The sequence below is a fragment of the Sapajus apella genome, unplaced genomic scaffold, assembly GCF_009761245.1.
Source record: "Sapajus apella isolate SASKATOON/1434 unplaced genomic scaffold, GSC_monkey_1.0 scaffold6, whole genome shotgun sequence".
NCBI lineage: Eukaryota > Metazoa > Chordata > Mammalia > Primates > Cebidae > Sapajus > Sapajus apella.
In genome coordinates this window covers 58,310,075-58,330,259 of record NW_022436946.1, presented here as the reverse complement: position 1 = coordinate 58,330,259, position 20,185 = coordinate 58,310,075, and the positions used below count along the sequence as shown (strand labels likewise).

Genomic DNA, 20,185 nt, shown 5'->3' with positions numbered 1-20,185 from the left:
GTATCCAAGAAACCCATCTCACATGCAAGGATACACATAGGCTCAAAATAAAGGGATGGAGGAAGATTTACCAAGCAAATGGAGAGCAAAAAAAAAAAAAAAAAAAAGCAGGGCAATCCTAGCCCGCCTGATAAAAAAGACTTTAAACAAAAAAAAATCAAAAGAGACAAAGAAGGACATTACACAATGGTAAAAGGATCAATGCAACAAGAAGAGCTAACGATCCTAAATATAGACACACCCATACAGGAGCACCCAGATACATAAAGCAAGTTTGTAACGACATACAAAGAGACTTAGCCTCCCACACAATAATAGCAGGAGACTTTAACAGTCCACTGTTAATATTAGATAGATCAACGAGACAGAAAATTAAAGGATATCCAGGACTTGAACTCAGACCTGGACTAAGGAAACCTAATAGATATTTACAGAACTCTCCACCCCAAATCCACAGAATATACATTCTTCTCAGCACCACATCACACCTACTCTAAAACTGACCACATAATTGGAAGCAAAGCACTCCTCAGCAAATGCAAAAGAACAGAAATCATAATAAACAGTCTCTCAGACCACAGTGCAATCAAGTTAGAACTTAGAATTAAGAAACCAACTCAGAACTGCACAGCTTCATGGAAACTTAACAAATAGCTCTTGAATGTTGACTGGATAAACAATGAAATGAAGGCAGGAATAAAGATATTCTTCGAAACCAATGAGAATAAGACAACATACGAGAATGTCTGGGACACATCTGAAGCAGTGTCTAGAGGAAAATATATAGCAATAAATGATCACATTGAGAAGCAAGGAAAGATCTAAAATCGACACCCTATCGTCAAAATTGAAAGAGCTAGAGGAGCAAGATCCAAAAAACTCAAATCCTAGCAGAAGACAAGAAATAACTAAGATCAGAGCAGAACTGAAGGAGATAGAGACACAAAAAACCCTTCAAAAAAAATCAATAAATCCAGGAGCTTTTTTGAAAAGAACAACAAAATAGGCGACTAGTGAGATTAATAAAAAAGAAAAGAGAGAAGAATCAAATAGATGCAATAAAAAACGATAAAGGGGCTATCACCACCCATTCCACAGAAATACAAACCACCATCAGAGATGACTACAAACAACTCTATGCACATAAACCAGTAAACCTGGAAGAAATGGATAAATTCCTGCACACTTGCATCCTCCCAAGCCTAAACCAGGAAGAAGTCAAAACCCTGAATAGACCAATAACAAGGGCTGAAGTTGAGGCAGCAATTAATAGCCTACCTACCAAAAAAACCCCAGGTTCCGATGGGTTCACAGTCGAATTCTGCCAAATATACAAAGAGGAGCTGGTACCACTCCTTCTGAAACTATTCCAAACAATCCAAAAAGAGGGAATCCTTCCCAAATCATTTTATGAGACCAGCATCATCCTGATACCAAAACCTGGCAGAGACTCAACAAAAAGAGAAAACTTTAGGCCAATTATCATGATGAACACAGATGCAAAAATCTTCAATAAAATACTGGGAAACCGACTGCAACAGCACATCAAAAAGCTTACCTAACACGATCAAGTAGGCTTCATCCCAGGGATACAAGGCTGGTTTAACATACGCAAGTCTATAAATGTAATTCACCACATAAACAGAACCAAAGACAAAAAACACATGATTATCTCAATAGATGCAGAGAAGGCCTTTGAACAAAATTCAACAGCCCTTTATGACAAAAACCCTCAACAAACTAGGTATCGATGGAACGTATCTCAAAAATTTTAAAACTATTTATGATGAACCCACAGCCAATATCATACTGAATGGGCAAAAACTGGAAGCATTCTCTTTGAAATCTGGCATTAGACAAGGATGCCCTCTCTCACCACTCCTATTCAATACAGTATTGGAAGTTCTAGCCAGAGCAATCAGGCAAGAAAAAGAAATAAAGGGTATTCAATTAGGAAAGGAGAAAGTCAAATTGTCTCTATTTACAGATGACATGATTGTATATTTAGAAGACTCCATCGTCTCAGCCCAAAATCTCCTGAAACTGATAAGCAACTTCAGCAGAGTCTCAGGATACAAAATCAATGTGCAAAAATCACAAGCATTCCTATATACCAATAACAGACTTAAAGAGAGCCAAATCAAGAATGAACTGCCATTCACAATTGCTACAAAGAGAATAAAATACCTAGGAACACAACTAACAAAGAATGTAAAGGACCTCTTCAAGGAGAACTACAAACCATTGCTCAAAGAAATAAAAGAGGAAACAAACAGATGGAGAAATATTCCATGCTAATGGTTAGGAAGAATCAATATCGTGAAAATGGCCATACTGCCCAAAGTAATTTACAGATTCAACACTATCCCCATCAAGCTACCAATGACCTTCTTCACAGAACTGGAAAAAACCACTTTAAACTTTATATGGAACCAAAAGAGAGCCCGCATAGCCAAGTCAATTGTAAGCGAAAAGAACAAAGCTGGAGGCATCACACTACCGGACTTCAAACTATACTACAAGGCTACAGTAATCAAAACAGCATGGTACTGGTACCAAAACAGAGATACAGACCAATGGAACAGAACAGAGGCCTCGAAGGCAACACCGCACATCTACAGCCATCTGATCTTTGACAAACCTGATTAAAACAAGCAATGGGGAAAGGATTCCCTGTTTAATAAATGGTGTTGGGAAAACTGGCTAGCCATGTGCAGAAAGCAGAAACTGGACCCCTTCCTGACACCTTGCACTAAAATTAACTCCAGATGGATTAAAGACTTAAATATGAGACCTAACACCATAAAAATCCGAGAAGAAAACCTAGGCAAAACCATTCAGGACATAGGCATAGGCAAGGACTTCATGACTGAAACACCAAAAGCATTGGCAACAAAAGCCAAAATACACATATGGGACCTAATTAAACTCCAGAGCTTCTGCACAGCAGAAGAAGCAATCATTAGAGTGAACTGCAACCGACAGAATGGGAAAAATTTCTTTCCAATCTACCCATCTGAGAAACGGCTAATATCCAGAATCAACAATGAAGTAAAACAGATTTATAAGAAAAAAACAAGCCCATTCAAAAGTGGGTGAAGGATATGAACAGACACTTTACAAAAGAAGACATATATGAGGCCAACAAACATATGAAAAAATGCTCATCAGTGGTCATTAGAGAAATGCAAATCAAAACTACATTGAGATACCATCTCTCACCAATTAGAATGGCGATCATTAAAAAATCTGGAGACAACAGATGCTGGAGAGGATGTGGAGAAATAGGAACACTTTTACACTGTTGGTGGGAGTGTAAATTAGTTCAACCATTGTGGAAGACAGTGTGGCGATTCCTCACGGACCTCGACATAGAAATTCCATTTGACCCAGCAATCCCATTACTGGGTATATATCCAAAGGATTATAAATCGTTCTATTATAAGGACACACACACACGAATGTTCTTTGCACCACTGTTTACAACAGCAAAGAGTTGGAACCAACCCAAATGCCCATCGATGATAGACTGGACAGGGAAAATGTGGCACATATACACCATGGAATACTATGCAGCCATCAAAAACGATGAGTCCGTGTCCTTTGTAGGGACATGGATGAACCTGAAAACCATCATTCTCAGCAAACTGACACAAGAGCAGAAAATCAAACACATGTTCTTACTCACAGGTGGGTGTTGAACAATGGCAACACATGAACACAGGGAGGGGAACATCACACACTGGGGTCTGTGATGGGGGGAACTAAGGGAGGAAGAGTGGGAGGTGGGGAGTTGGGGAGGGATAACATGGGGAGAAATGCCAGATATAGGTGATGGGGAGGAAGGCAGCAAACCACATTGCCATGTATGTATCTATGCAACAATATTGCATGTTTTTCACACGTACACCCAAACCTAAAATGCAGTAAAATATATATATTAAGAAAAAAAGAAAACTGTAGGTCAAATGGTCTAAAAACTGGGCAAGAAACTTCCATATTTACATTTACTTTGCTTAGGAAACACACTATTTGGCAGGACCTTCTCTGCAAAGGAAGAGTCAGCAAAATGTCACATATTCTACCAATTTGCTCTTAGTTGCGTTTTTTGCCCTGGTATAGCTCACTCTCTTAAGGGCAAATGGACAGTGGAAAGAATAAGAAGGGGTTACTATACAAGTTTCCCAATACTTCTTCAGAGCCAGGAATAAGGTAGAAGAGGTATAAAAATTATACAGTCTGACCTACAGGGAGTCTTAAAATATTAAAGGTGAATTTCTATATGACCTGAGAGACTACTAAATTGACAAATATTGCTGTTAGCTAAGTTGCTTTTTCTTCCACATTTGACTGATTGCATTGTATACAAATTTTGAAGAGCACGCAAAAAACAGGATTACAAGATTAGGGTCTTTGCATTTCTTTATCTATGACCAGGTTAGACATTTTAGTGACTATAAAGATGCATATATAAAACTTTTTTGTGATGCTTGAAGGAATGCTCTTATTAAGAGAAGTAGTTCATTCCAAGAAGTCCATTAGACTCAGTATATTGCACTTGGCCAAAAGGAAGTATTATTGAAACTACTTATCCATATAAATAAGATTTTAAAAAAGCTATATTTAAAAAAAAATGCTTACAATTGGGTTTCAATGCTAATGAAACACACTTTGATGATATCAAGAAGAATTTGCTAATACCATAAAGCTTATGTGAAATCCACTTAGAACAAAGGAATTCTAGAAAGTATTAAGAAGTTTTGAAAATTAGATCGTCCTCCTTTATAGTTAAAATGACATGTAGCAAATTTGAGATATTCCCAAAGGGTAGGTTGTATTTTTATATTTAATTTAAAAATATTACCTATGAGCACATTCGTGATTGACTTTTATGTCCACTAGCGTCAATTCCACAGCTTGTATTCTTGCATTAAAGGAAGTGCAACTGATTAAGTTAATATTTGATATCTGGGGAGAAAAAGCCTAAAAAGAATATTTAATAAAATATATTACTGAATAATATTTTCATCTGAATAGCACTGCTGCTCTGGCAATTAAGAGAATTAAGGTTACCTGATTCCATAAAGGCCCAATGTCATAAAAGAGGATCTCCCTGGATGAAGAGCTCTCCTTAATGTGAACACTAAGAGAAAGCAAGAAGAAATTACTCTAGCTTCTCTGACTTAAACAAAAGAACAAAGAATGGATGTGATGTGGAGTCAGAAGATCTGGGTTGGGGCCCTGGCTATATGATTCTGGAAAAATGACCAAACATCATCAGATCTAAGTTCTTCATCTGTTAAACAGCTATGATTCCATCTCATAATCTAGTTATAAGGTTGTCATGATGGTAAAATAAGATGCAGTTTAAGCTACTTTGTAGGCCATAAAGACGTGGAGGTTGCAGTGAGCTGAGATCGCGCCGTTGCACTCCAGCCTGGTGACAGAGCAAGACTCCGTCTTAAAACAAACAAACAAACAAACAAAAAAAAAACAAAACCCATCTAATCAGGGGTTTTCAGCCTCAGCACTGTTGACATTTTGGGCTGGATCATTCTTTGTTGGTGGAGACTGCCTCGTACACATCAGCATGTTTAGCAGCATCCCTGGCCTCTGCCCACTAGATGCCAGCAGGACCTGACAGTTGTAAATTATTATTCTTTCCTTATTTCTCCCTCCCCCAATTATCTTGTATAGTATTGGCTATACTGCCATATATAATCTATTCTTAATGCTTAGTCATAAGATTATACTGTCATCTGTCTAAATTTTCCTGATTCCCTCAAACATTTAAGGGAATTACAATTCAGCAGTATGTAAGTTTAAATGCTTCCACTTCTTTAAAGCATTAGTTCCTTATACACAGTACCTTTCAGCATGGAGGCAAAATGATCTCAAGTACTTTGTTAATTTTTAAAGCAGTCCAGATTCAATAAATAAAAATTACCATGTGAAAAATGAACTAACTCTATTCTGAATTGAGTAGCAATAGTGATGATGTTGTAAAATAAGGAACCACTTTCATAACCAAGGAAAAATTAGTTTCTTACAGACAAAATGGCACCTAAGAATTGTATAATTCTTATTTTTGTATGCTAGTTCCTCGCCAGTAGAGATGCTCAATAGTCTGTTCATTTATTTAACATATTTATAAACACTATGTTAATGTGCTTAATATGTGAAGCACTGAGCCAGCAACTGCTGATACAATCAATAACCATCACCAACAAAAAAAATAATGCCCAAAGATACGGTTTTTATCCTCACAGTTTTCAGTTTAGTAGAGGAGAAAATAACCAGTAAGTATTCAATTACAATATAAACACTGCTAAAAGCACAATCAGGCAAAAGAGAGTGTGCTAAAAAATTCATCCAACTCACACTCATGAATGTGTGTGGAAAATATGTATTTCCTTATCAAGATTTTGGGTAAAGAGGTAGAGGAAAACCTAAAGCAGAGGGATAAATAAACTATCAGTTTGATAACACATATTAATCAACAATGAAGGTCAATATGCCATTTAAGTTTCTAGTAAAAATGGTAACATTCATCAATAAAATGATCACCATAAAAAATAATGCAGTTTACCAATTTTAGACACTAAAGTACCATGTGCAAGTTAGGTATAAAAACATGTAATTTATAAGATTTTCCTGATAATACACAAAAATTAGAATTGACCATTTATTTTACATGATTCTTTGGCAAGATACCCTGCAAAACAGCATATCTCATTTAGTTGACTTTTTGTTTTCAAGGTAAAGGCAAAATGATATGTAGCTACTTTCTTCTCTCAACTTCATATTCACTTGCTTCCAACAGGAAGAGGCTGGGATAGAAAGTCTAGAGGGAACCCAAAAAGCAGTTAACTGAGGAAGGAAAGGAGTCAAGGAAAATAACAAATTTTAATTAGTTGTTTTCTCTTTTTGTTGGGTGCAAAAAAAGGTCTGAGTTTAGCTCATGTGCTCACTTAAAAGTAGAGAGGAAGTTGGCAGAATTCTGGGTTAGTGTTCTCTCTTCTGCAAACAGGTTTACTTTTGCTTCTATTTTATCCTCATTTATTGCAGATCAGAGGTATCTTTTCAAGACTGCTTTAGAATAAATGTAGTTTTTCAATCTGTCTAATTACTGCATGCAAGGCATCTATTTTCATGTCTTGTAAAAATTGGAGCAAGAAGCATTTACAAGTACCAGGGATCATTATTCCGGTTCCACAGCTATTAGACCAACTCAGGTGGTCTATGATACCTGATATGATGATCTCAGGGACATCCAGAATGTTGCCAAATGAAGCTGTTTTACGGTGGCCCCGTTTAGGCTTGGAATAGGCTGCAAAAACACATATATACAGTATACATGCAAACAACCACAAATGGTAACACAGAAAATGATTAACTACAAAAATAGACTCATTTCAAATAGTTTAGGTTAATAACATTTCATGCAGAATGGCATGCAGAACTACCTAACTTTTCATCCATGCTCAGAAAAGGCAAGATTAAAGAGCAAACAACTACCAAATACAAGATGTTTTACACACTGGTTTTAATTAGCAGAAAAAAAATAAAAAGAACGGAGACAAAGCTGCAGGGTAACGAGGAAGCAAAATTTCAAATATATTCATAGAAACAGTCTACCTAAGTGAAATCACTGTCATGTGATAGGGGTGGGGGGATGACGGAGGAAAGGAAGAAAGGCGTTAAAAAGTCGCCATATTTGTTTTAATTAAACATAGGAATATATGTTCAAGTTAGGTGTTTCTTGAAGTATGCTATAAAGTAAAATTCAATTATTAAATAATTATTGAATCAAAGTGTGAAATGTATATGCTTTTGTAGTTATACATATTTCTATTAAACAAAATATTTACTATATTTTCCAAAGTTTAGGGTACATTCACAGTAAACACAAAGTCTGCCGAAAGGCTGGAAAATATGAATCTTTCCAAGTAAGACAATTCATGAAAAAATTTAAATTGTGTAAAACTCAAAGGCCGTACAACAGCATTTGTTCTACATTTAGGCAACAAAGATAGGGTAATTTCAATGTATGTTGTTATCCTAGCAAAACCTCATTTCTATAAATAATAATTTAAAAAAATGCTTGACTAGAAATATGATATGAGCAAAGACATGAAACCATTATTATAACAAGTTTCAGTTTTGACACAGCAATTAGTATGTGGCAGATCTATCATGAAAAATATCCTTGAAGTGAAAAGGGTTCCTCAAAGCATGAAGGTATGTCCCTGTGAGTTGGGTTCATCTGACACTACACTTGAGACAACCCTGTTCCAAAGAAATGCTTGTGACTCATGGAGACTCATGGGCCTGTAAGTGGCTGGTGACTTCTACTCAACTTGATAGTTTCTGAAGATCCATCTGTGGCAGACACAGCTATCTTCTGCCAGTCTCTATTCTTCCCTTCTGTTTTAGCAACAGTACTCTTATTTGGGACAGAAAAGTTGTCAGAGAAAAGATGGCAGATATCCTCCTCCCTTGGAGCTATGTGTAGCCATTCCACCATGTTACTCTGACCAATGACATGTGGACGTAGTTAGGAGAGATGTCTGGGAATGCTCCTTCAAAGAACTTGGATGCCCATTTGCCCTACCCTCATGTCTTCTCTCCTGCTGCCTGGAATGTAGAAGTGATGAAATAGAACTTTAACAGCCATTATGGACCCACAGGATAACTCTGAGAATGGAAGCTACACAACAGGGATTATGGCACAGAAATAGTAGACCAGCTACCTGAAGATCACAGAGCCCACTACCTCCAGACTTGTTTATGTGTGAAAAATAATGCTTATGTGTTATAGACACTATTATTTTGGATATTTTGTTATAGCTAATGGATTCTAATTCTAGCTGATAAAATCAATGATCTTGATTAGTTGAAGACAAGTATAGTATGATGGTCCATTTTGACAACTTCTTTCTGAAATGAGCTCCACACACAATGAGAATATTCTATTTAGAAAAAAACCAAATAAATGAAAAAAAGACCTAAAAAAGTGGTGAGCTAAGTTAAAAAATATGCAAATACACATGGAAATAGACATTTATACACATATATAGTTAAAAGATTAGGGGTAAATACACAAAAATGTTAAGTGTTTTTCTCTGAGTGGGGTAATTATGTACATTTTTTTGGCTTGTTTACATTTCCACATTTTCCAAAACAGAAATGTGTTTACTTTTATAATCAGCTTCCCTCCATCCCTGTAAAGAATCAGCAAAAAACTAACAAAGTCCAAATTAAACCAGCATTACTAAAGTGAAACCTGGTCAGAAAAGAAGGTTGTCAGTTTACTTAGGTAACAAAACATGTAATTGTTTTTGTGCTGACCAGTTCTTCCATGATTAATAGTTTTAAGAACTGAAAAATGGAATTTAAATGCTAGCTTTTTCAAGATCCAATAAAATTATGATCTCTTATTTTACAATTTAAAAAAATTAACCACAACCAGCTTAGCTGTTTTTTTTTTTTTTTTTGCTACTGGAGTGAAGGAGCAGACAGAAGGTCAAATCATACATGGATCTAGACTACATTTTTCTGCTAAATTGAAAATAAAATATTTACTATTATTTGAATTCAGCACAAAAATCTAGTAGTATCACTCAAAATCTCCAAAATATTCTGGTTTGGCAGAATTTCAATTTCTCACTTAGATTTTCTACTCATGCTTGAGCAGAAATAATTATATTTGATACAATTTTATGAGGAAGGTATACTTTCTAATCCAAATAATTTTACAAGTCGTACCTTCCTTATTTGGAATTTGAGATAAATGCGTAAATTACTGCTAGAAACTTAGGAGACTATATTGCAAACCTGCTTCCTGCTTTTTAAAAAAATGTAAGACAGGCACAAAAACCTCTGACAACTGAAACTACCATGCCAAAAAGGCTTATATACATTTTCACTCTTTAGACTTGTGGTTCCTTTTTACCTGTGGTTGCAGCAATCCTAGCTTCTATTTCAGACATGTCAGCACTCATCCTCTTGCCCTCAGAGGTTGGTGGCAAGCTCTCTACGCTGCTCCCACGGGAGGCTCCCAAGCTTAAACGTCCAGATTCACTCTGTTAAAATTACAGGTCAATCTGAATTACTGAAGTTCTTTAGATTTAGCAATCTTAGGCAACCTAAAAGGAGGAATATGCCAAGTGGGACTCTGATGGATTCTGTTCTGCTCTGAAAGGAGAGGGAAGTTTGCATGAGAGGGACCTGCTGCGGTAAGGGAAAGCAAGCTGCACATACTGCCTTTATGAAAGGGCAGCCACTAGAACTGGGAGCTAAAAGCCCCAATTATTTGTTAACCTAAATGCCTCAGGCAAAATGAATAAACTCACTCCTTGAAATATTTTTAAAATTAACAATGGCAAAAATATAATAAATTGAACAGCAGGAAATGATAGACTTAGGAAAACTCCTCTAACTACATATAGCAGCCAAAATATACCCATTTAACATTTTTAACCATCAACCATTACATTTAGGGATTATTACACAGAGGGAGTTAGAGTTGGCAAAGGTAGCAATCATTAGAGGGAAAAACAATTTGGTAATAAATGGTAGGAGAATCTCATTCATGTCTCTATTTGTAAGCTCATCTGTATGTTTCAAGAAGAATATTCAGGATTTATAAAATAGAAGATGGTAAATAATTACAGTCCCTATAATATTGTGACTACTGGTAAGGTTACCAAACAATTTTACTTATAATAACATAACCGACCTGTTGTTTTGCCTGATTTTTCAACAATTTTGATTCTAAGCGCTTGATAGTATCATTTGTGGCAGGAACTTGCTCCATATTAGTGTCACTTTTATTACTTGTATTTGTAGAAGCAATGTCCATGAATGAGCCTAGGAAAAGCAGAAACGTTTATGACTACTGGTTGGGAATAATACAAACGTGCCACTTAGTATCATGTAACTTACTTTCTCTTATAAACTAGCCAGCCAGGAACAGAAATAAACTACAACTTTTCAAGCTAATGAAGAAATCCAAACAAACTCATTTTAAATAAAACTTAAGGATGGCACAAAAAAGGAACCAAGATACCTATTTATAGTCTTCGAATAGTCAAGAATAACTTAAGGCTTTTAACCTGAGCTAGCAGAAGAACTGAGGGCTATTAATTGAGATGGGGAAAGACTACAGGAAGAGTGAGTTTGAAGTAAGTATCAGGAACTCAGTTTGGAAAATGTTAGGTTTGAGTTTCTATTAGATGTAAAGCAAGTAGTTGGATATATGAGTTTAGAGTTCAGGTATTAGATGGAGAAAATTATGAACAAACAGATGGTATATAAGGCCATAATACTGGATGAGGTTACCAAGGAAATGAGTGCAGACAGATAAGTGAAGAAGCCAAATGATCAGGCCCTGGACACTCCAATATCTCTAGGTTGGGGAGATAAGGAATAACCAGCAAAGATAACAGAACAAATGGCCAGAGATGTAAGATGAAATCTAGGCTAGTATAGTGTCTTAGAGGCCAATTGAAGAAAGGGCTGTAGGAAGGAGAAAGTAATGAATTAGGTCAAGTGCTACTGAGAGTCAAGGTGAGAAATGAAAATGATTCCTTAAATGTAGTAATGTAGTGATAACTAGTGACTTTGACAAGGACAGTTCTGAAGTACTGGCATAATATGTCTGAATGGAGTCAGCTCAACAAAGAATGGGAAAAGAGAAGCTAGAGAATGCAAATACAGGCTACGTATGCTCTAGGAATGATCCAGTAGAAAGTTAAAACTGATGAAGCAAGAGAGGGGAGAATTGCTAAGAAGAGCAGATGGGATATAATGCACAGATGGAAAGGCACCCCTTTGGCCAGAAGCATGGATAGTTCAGCAAGAGTAACAAAAGAAAGCAGAGTAGATGGGCACAGATGTTGTGGAAGCTGTCTTCTGATTAACTCAATTTTCTCAGAGAAAGAGCAAAGAACAGCTGAGAGTGAGGAGTGGAGAGGAAGTGTTTGAAGTCTGAGGAGAGGCTACAGTATAAAATTAAGACATGTAGGAGGAAAAGAGATGAACTAAAATATAGTACAACTGTCCAACAGTACTAAACATGCACGTGAGGATAGTAAACATGTGCTATCTCCAGCCACATTCAGCTACACTGGTACAGGCAAGAAGTAAGCCAAGTGTCAGCTTTTATTAGGCTTGTGGTTTAGCCAAGGAAGTTTGAGAGAGAGGTTAGAAAGATGAAAATTATTCCAAAAGGAATTATAATCGTTGATTGGAATTAAGTGGAGGGAGAAAGAAAAAAGGACCTAAGAGGTCTGAGGACCAGTGAAAAGGTGGGAGGCTAAAAAAAACTCAAGGTCACAGTAAGGAAATGAAGAGAGGGTTTGGAGAACGTGAGAGATGCAAATGATAGAATTTTAGAGAAGTGCATTTTAGAATTCAGAGCAACTCAAAATATTTTCAGTAAAACTGGAATTTGAGAATAACTAGCCAAACAATAAACCACCTTAAATAAAACTATCCTTGAGGTGGGAGAAATAGATCAATAAAAGTATTTGTCAATAAATGCAGGGTAAACACATATGCATATATATACAAATGTATCTTTTAGTTTTAATTAATAATGAAATGCTTATAATACCATTATATTTTGAGATTTACACTATTTCTAAGTTACAGTATTATTTCCACTGTCTTTTTGATGACCACAAATTACATGTCCTGCTACTACCTCACATTTTGAAAAACTAAAGAACTTTTAAGTAAACATAACTTCTTAAGAGTCTCTGTAGAAGAAAACAAAAATTCGGGTGTTCATGATAAAGAAATGTGTTAAATACATTTATAATATTTCTAATACAACTTGATCTAGCAGTATCCATATAAAAGTTATTTTTCAAGTTAAGAATAACATTCACTGCAATACAATATGCCATCTTTTTATACATAACTATGTAGGAATTCCAAGACTTGGAAGCAGGTCTTTAATAACTCTTTAATCAGGGTACCTTCATGAAGAATGACACACCTGTAAACTCAAATTGTAGTCAATCATACGAAATGAAGGAATTAAAATGCAAATGGAGACATCATTCACTACTTCTTGATTATCATTTCATAGGCATAGAGATGAAAGAAAAATCAAGTCAATACTCTTCCAATCTATCAATTTACCTGTACTGGTGGCAGAGTTGCTCTGTCCTTCATCTGAATACTGACAAGGATACTGTAATGGCTCATCTGCTCCTGGAAAGTACTATATATAAAAAAGTAGACCACAGCTTAAAATTTCCTTAATACAAATTAAATCCTGTTAATGCTTTATTTTCCCTAAGATATTTAATAAATTTGTAGGTGCCTAAGTATTTTATTTTACAAAGACTACAATAATGTACTCTTGAATTTCAACTTTGATCAATGCCATGCACCTACCTAAGAAGCTAGCTTACATTGGAGTCTAGATAGTCTTGAAGAAAACAGCAAAAATCTCTCTAGAGAAACATATGAAATAAAATAGTATCATTTCTCATAATTATATAAAACATATTCATGTTCTCACAGTAGTGATGTAAACTTCTGAACTTTTGCAGTGATGGTTAGTCTGATGACTGAGACTGGTATACCACAGAATAATTGCTGGAACATTTTAAATATTAAGAGGATGGCTTATGAATGTCTTTCTACAAACTGGAGGCATAATATTCAAAGTATATGCTGGAAAAAAATTTGAGTTTAGAGAACAAAAGGAAAGATATTCTCCTCAAATTAGACAAAGCACAGAGAAGCACAAGTACAACTTCAACAATTTATATATCCCAAAGTTTTAAGTAATCTGACTACAGAGACTAAGTTATTTTCTTATACACACACCTTTAGGGCCTAGGGTTCTACATATGACTGGTATTCAAATATGATGGTTAACTTTTAGATTAGTTCAAGCTGCTTTGCCCAAGTAATTTTCAAAAGATTGAACAAACAACCCTTTATCATTTAGGAAATCACTTAGTCTGTATTTAAGGAGACTGTAAGATTCTTCTACTGAACAAACTGTTCCAAAATTTAGGCACTTCCATATATATGTGAACTTTTTAAAGCCAATATATCACTTCACAGTTTTTGTTAATGTACCAAAAAACCAGAAGTATAAAATATTCCAAATAATGCTAAAGGTGCTTGATTCACAGACTAGGAAAATTTGATAATCATTTAAAAAGAATTCTTCTAAAGAGAAGAAAGTTTAACTTTTTACTGGGATATGAAAACCCAAAATAGGCAACAACAACAAAAAAAACAAATAGTAAAACACCGAAATAAATGTCTGAGAATGCAACCTATTGCCTTGCATAATGCTTGATGAAAATTGGTATCAGAAAAATGTAAAATTTAGTTTAGCATGTATTGAAGTCATAATATTAGTATATCTAAGTCCTGTGAAGGCTTTAGAGACTATTTCAGTTTCTCTCACGTTACAATGAGGCAATAGGCCCATAGACAAACATACTTGTCCACTAATGTAAGCAAAAAGAAAATGCAAGTCTAGAAACCCAGTCTAGCCATCTTTCCAGTGATAAAGATTTTTTCCTCTCAAAATGTTTCCTCTTCTATGAGTAATAAATGCCCATTCTAATTTAGAGAACACAGAAATGTATAAAACAGAATATATTAATAATTTAAAATCCCATTAAAACTCAGCACATATTAAATTCCCTAAATCCAAAGCCCCTCAAAAGAAGGATTATACCCGCATCAAGTGAGTCATTATTTTCACAATTTCCTCCATTGAAGGGCGCTGGGAAGGATCTTTAGACCAACAACGAGTCATCAGGCTCTCAATGGGCTTAGGTAAATTTTTGATCAGTGGTGGTCGAGTACCTACAGTTGAAAATTAGAGGAAGGGGGGAAGAATGTATTTACCCAAAGAATGATGCAAACTCTTTGTACATATTTCCAAAGTGGTATTTATTTTATAGATCTTGTAGTTTAAGATCGATAATTTGGAGTAATAAAAGTACTCTGTAACTTCATTAATTAACAAGTTAGTTATTTTACTCCTTCCTTTACCAACATTCAATTTACTGACAACTGACAGAAAGCAAGCAAGCTGTCCTGGTCAATGTTGTCACAGTCTCTACAATAATACTAATGGCAGTAATATTAAAGGCAGTATAGCAAACTGGTAAAAACGGCTGAGATTACTCAGATGATGGTACTGTTTGATAAATCTATGAATAACCTAAACAGTTGGGCAGACATTTGTTTTTATACCTGTGGAATAATGTAAAAAATGGCTGTGAGTCACAATGATTATAAACAAGTAAAGAAATGAAATAACTGAGAGTGACGCTGAAGAAGGTAAGTAGTTTGCCTCCATGAAAAGCAGTTTTCCCAAGCAAATGTAAAGTAACTTTACTAATGACGAGGATGCACTCTAACATCATATGTGATTAAAAACATTACTAGAGCTGTAAAAGGGACAGGAGGGATGCAAGGACATTGAGTCTGTAAGTTAATATGACTGAAAATATGAGCATTCAAGTCAAATGCATCTCTTAAATCCCAGCTTTACCACTTACTGATCTTGTGACCTTGAGCAAGTTATTTAACGTCTCTAGGCCTCAGTTTCCTAATCACTAAAATGAGGCAATAGTACTCACCTTTTAAGGTGGGTGAGAATATAAAAAGAAACAATATGTGAAGCATTATTTTCTTTGCTTTTTCTTCTTGATGAGGCCCTTGCTTCCTCAGGAGAAAAAGGCTATTAACTCTCCAGTTACATTAACCATGTGAGAAATTTTACGTATGTATTTATTTTATTTTTTCCAGATTCCAGCCTGATGCTTCTCCCAAAGAGAGAGCCAGCCTAGACAGTTGGCTCTGGCTGTGTACTGATGGCCTTTCCCTAATCAGCACAGCCAGTGAACGTCCTCGGCCGCATGTGTACACCAGGACTACTCTCAATGCTGCTCTGCTGGACTTTGGGTAAGGGACAGGGCGGAGTCTGATAATAGTAAAGTAGAGTCTTAACAAAGATTTGTACATTTTAATGTTAGAGATAAACGGTATTCTTTAGGGAAGGGGACAGGAATAGAAAATATACAAAGTACATTTAAGAAAAACTTCTTTTTACAAACCGTTATGAACAGCCCACATGATTCGGAAAGCTGGGCCACCAATCTCATCAAAGGGTTTCCGACGCGTTATCACTTCCCAAAGAATAATACCCCAGCTGAAGACGTCACATTTTTCACTGTAATTACTACCTAGGAAAAAAAAGGTAGTATATAACCTAAAGACTATTTTTCCACAAACAATTGCTGAAATTTTAAGAATGGGTATCATGGATAAAAACAAGAGGCTGTCACATGCACGTTGTTGAAAATGTCTTTTCGACATTTTTAAATGAATTAAGTATCAACGATATACTAAAAAAAATGTACTTCAGAAATTCAGTTTTTTCCTATCTTTGCATCAAGAGGCATAGGACCTGACTTTTATGTATTTAGACTGAAACTTTCTCTGGGGCAGAGTGTGAAACATCTGTACATTCCTTTATGTTATTTATTATTATTTTATTCCAAGACAGGGTCTCACTCTCTCATCCAGGCTGGAGCTCAGTGCAGCCTCAAATTCTTGGGCTCAAGTGATTCTCCTGAGTAGCTGGGACTATAGGCGTGTGCCGGCACACCTGATTAATTTTTAGAGATGGGGTCTCGCCATGTTGCCCAGGCTGGTCTCAAACTCCTGGGCTCAACTGATCCTTCTGCTCTGGCCTCCCAAAGCGCTGCAATCACAGGAATGAGGCACTATGCCTGGCCTCCTTTCTGCTACTTTTTAATCTTACATTTTCTTTCCATTCTCTGATGGACAGCGGTACTATGCTATCAAAGAAGAACTTTCTAATTCAGTGTTACAATTTTTTCCTCAATATAGGGTGAGAGAAAATTCTTAATTTTTAAACTTAAACATAAGTTGTAAGTAATGAAAATTACAGATGACCCGAGATATGCAGCAAAATTTACAGACTACTAAGTAGGTGGTTGAATCAGCACAATAAACACGCTTCATAACCTCCTGAAAACAAACGAAAACTCAACCACTGTAAGAATGAGCAATTATTATAGCTGTAGCTTTACATGCTAAACAGTACACTGTAATATAGCACTATAACCCATGTTACAATCTAAACTGGGTTACAGGTTGACATCTTTCGGAAATGAAGAAACTTACACAGCCTAATAGTCTGCGTTTTGTTGCTCTAGACAATTAAGGGTTGTCTAGAACAACAAAATTCATCTTCCATATAAATAAATCTTTTTGCTCTCCATATATAGTAAAGATATATTCAATGTCATTAATTTTAAAACAATATCAAACATATACATTCTGTATTTGAAACAGGAGGCCTTATTTAATGTGTAATATAACACTGATTGTCCATTCACTATTAAATTGAATTTTAGGATAAAACAGCTCCACTCAGGTGACTAGTTGCATTGCAATTTCTCTTTGTCTGGGGTGGCTAAAATCAATCAGAAAACCCAAAAACTTTAAAGTCATCAAAAATAAAAGAAATATGCTATAATCAGAGTCTGATTAACTGAATGTATCTGAATTTTATGGGCATTCACACTTCCCAACATACAAATCACAAACCTTCAGTTCAATGTCTCTTATTTAAAATATAATTTGATGTTTTCATACAGAAAGTTAGCATATAATTTACAGACAACTCTTTTAGAACTTCAGTGATATATGGAGGATATGGAGGTATAAGAAAGTAAACATGTAACCTTGCCCTTTATTTGTAATTCTTAGTATCTTATTTCTGTCCAATTACTTGTATTTTTTTAAAGGCATTCTCATATAAACTTTAGGGCTCTCAATTTTTAATTGCTAGGAAACCAATCAAAAAGCACAGTTAATTCTCATTATTCCTGGTATTTACGTTTTATAAAGTTTCTGAGAACACTGAATTAGTGATCACTAAATCATTGCTCCTAGGGAAAATATAGGGTTAGGCTGCTGTGTGCCTCTGGTCACCACATTTTTGTTAAGTGATCAACATAACTTTGTTTCATGTGTATTTCTCTTAAAGACACCTTATTCATATATACTGTTGATTCATTAACATCGAACTCATAGCCAACATTTCTATCACTCATGCCTGAATGAAGATAATCTAACACATATATAGTGTCTGTTAAGATACATCATAGCCTTCTTATACTTTGGCAGTACTATGCTTGAGGGCCATTTTAAATAGCAAAATTACCAACAAAAATGAAAAAGATAGGGCTCTAAACAGTACAAAAAGGATAGCTGTTTACAGCATGAGACCTGAAACAAGACGGGAGCATTATCTTGCTCAACCTCAGCTAGGAACATGTGTTAGATGACTCAAAATTTGCACTGCTCACTGCATGCACACTGTCTGCAAATAACCATGAAAGCACCGTGAGTATTAATTCTGGGGTTACAAATAAAGGTTAGCAAATAGGCAATTTTGCAATTATGAAATTGGTGAATAATGAGGATTAACTGTACATATGCTTGAACCTGCATAGAAGATTTACATCTTACTATAAAATTTAGGACATAAGACTATATTAAATACCCCCTTGGATTTCATTGTATACTTTAAAATGATGTATTATGCAGAAATAAAACCATGGGAATGGGGAAAATCTATAAACACATATTGAACTCACAAGGAGTGAGGGAGATTATCAAACATACCATACTTTTGCCATTTTACCTTCAAAAACTTCAGGTGCCATCCAAGCAGCACTCCCCTTGTTATTGGTCATGTGTGTCTGAATGTCACAGGCTGTACCAAAATCACAAATTTTTAGAACTGTCCCCCCTGCAACCAGCAGTAAGCTGTTTTAAAAAAACAAAAAATATCAAAAATTGTTAAGGCCAAAATTTTAAAAAATTCTACAATAAAAGAAGAGACATTTGTGGAAATGGAAAAGATTAAGCAAAACGAATGTTATCATTCAACTTTTGTGAAATGACCAACTTATTTGGTCACTATAAAAGCCTAACAGTTCGGTGTAATATAAGCAGAAGTTAATTGGCCATAACCTAGCTCTCTTTGGAAGGCTGCCAGACTCACATTTTGATGTCTTCATCTCTAGCTCCATAATCTTTTCTGACCATACTTCTCTCTGGCCAAAATAAAATGTGGGGTTTAAAAGACTTCTAGTAGGTCAACATTAGGGTGTCCTGAAATGGTGTCTAGTAGGTCAACATTATGGTGTCCTGAATTTAATCATAAATATGTATTACTTAAAAAAATAGTAACACTACGTAATTTAATTAAAGAAAATAGGCCAATATAGAAGGAAAAAAATGGTCCTTAATTTAAATCTCTTTATTTTGAAGATATTTCTAAAAATGTTTGATCTCAAAACCATTTTTGCGTTTAGAATATGGATGTGTGGGAGGAATACAAATCTATTACAGCTAAATGACCTAATGAAAGATTTCTGGAAAATTTTCTGAACTTAAGATTCTGACTTTCCTAGGTGCACTATTACTCAACCACAATCACCAAGTAGCATACTTTTACTTACAAGGTTTGGCTTTTCATGACAAACAGAAATAGCAATGGCCATTTCTATTCACACAGAACGTGCAAATATAATTTGCACAATCACATTGTAGTAATATCCAATAGCAGGACATAGGAATCCATTTTAATTACAAGTTTTAAAAACTTTTTATATCTGGAGAGGTTATTTAGAAATTTCTTCTCTTTTAGTCCAGTGTGACTAAATTAAGTCAGATAAACTACTATTCACAGTTCCATAGTAACAAAAAGACTCAATCATTCCAGTGAAAAGAATGCTAAATCCAGTTTACCTTTGTAGCTAGTTCAACAAAAAACTTTCCCCTCATCTCAATGTTTTGTTCAAACTCTTATACTTTTTACCCAAGAAAATGATAAGAACAGGCCGGGCGCCATGGCTCAAGCCTGTAATCCCAGCACTTTGGGAGGCCGAGGCGGGTGGATCACGAGGTCAAGAGATCGAGACCATCCTGGTCAACATGGTGAAACCCCGTCTCTACTAAAAATACAAAAAATTAGCTGGGCATGGTGGTGCGTGCCTGTAATCCCAGCTACTCAGGAGGCTGAGGCAGGAGAATTGCCTGAGCTCAGGAGGCGGAGGTTGCGGTGAGCCGAGATCGCGCCATTGCACTC

At 35.6% G+C, this 20,185-nt stretch overlaps 1 protein-coding gene and 1 long non-coding RNA gene across 5 annotated transcripts in view; both read right to left on the bottom strand.

The window, feature by feature from the left end:
- MAP3K7 (mitogen-activated protein kinase kinase kinase 7) overlaps window positions 1-20,185 on the bottom strand; it is a 76,304-nt gene that overhangs the window by 30,318 nt on the left and 25,801 nt on the right. For 2 of the 4 annotated variants that reach the window (XM_032275236.1, XM_032275238.1), the window contains exons 6-12: window positions 18,734-18,858; window positions 16,110-16,238; window positions 14,720-14,850; window positions 13,153-13,234; window positions 10,742-10,872; window positions 9,956-10,085; window positions 7,250-7,330 (exon numbers count right to left, since the gene is read on the bottom strand). In XM_032275236.1, coding sequence (XP_032131127.1) covers window positions 7,250-7,330; window positions 9,956-10,085; window positions 10,742-10,872; window positions 13,153-13,234; window positions 14,720-14,850; window positions 16,110-16,238; window positions 18,734-18,858 — 809 coding nt within the window. The remainder of the gene's footprint in view (window positions 1-7,249; window positions 7,331-9,955; window positions 10,086-10,741; window positions 10,873-13,152; window positions 13,235-14,719; window positions 14,851-16,109; window positions 16,239-18,733; window positions 18,859-20,185) is intronic. The other 2 variants (XM_032275237.1, XM_032275239.1) reach the window with 1 other exon arrangement.
- On the bottom strand, window positions 3,681-7,243 carry LOC116549581. Its single transcript, XR_004267948.1, has 2 exons — window positions 5,074-7,243; window positions 3,681-4,983 (listed from the first exon to the last, which is right to left on the bottom strand). It is a non-coding gene; the product is annotated as an uncharacterized LOC116549581 (long non-coding RNA).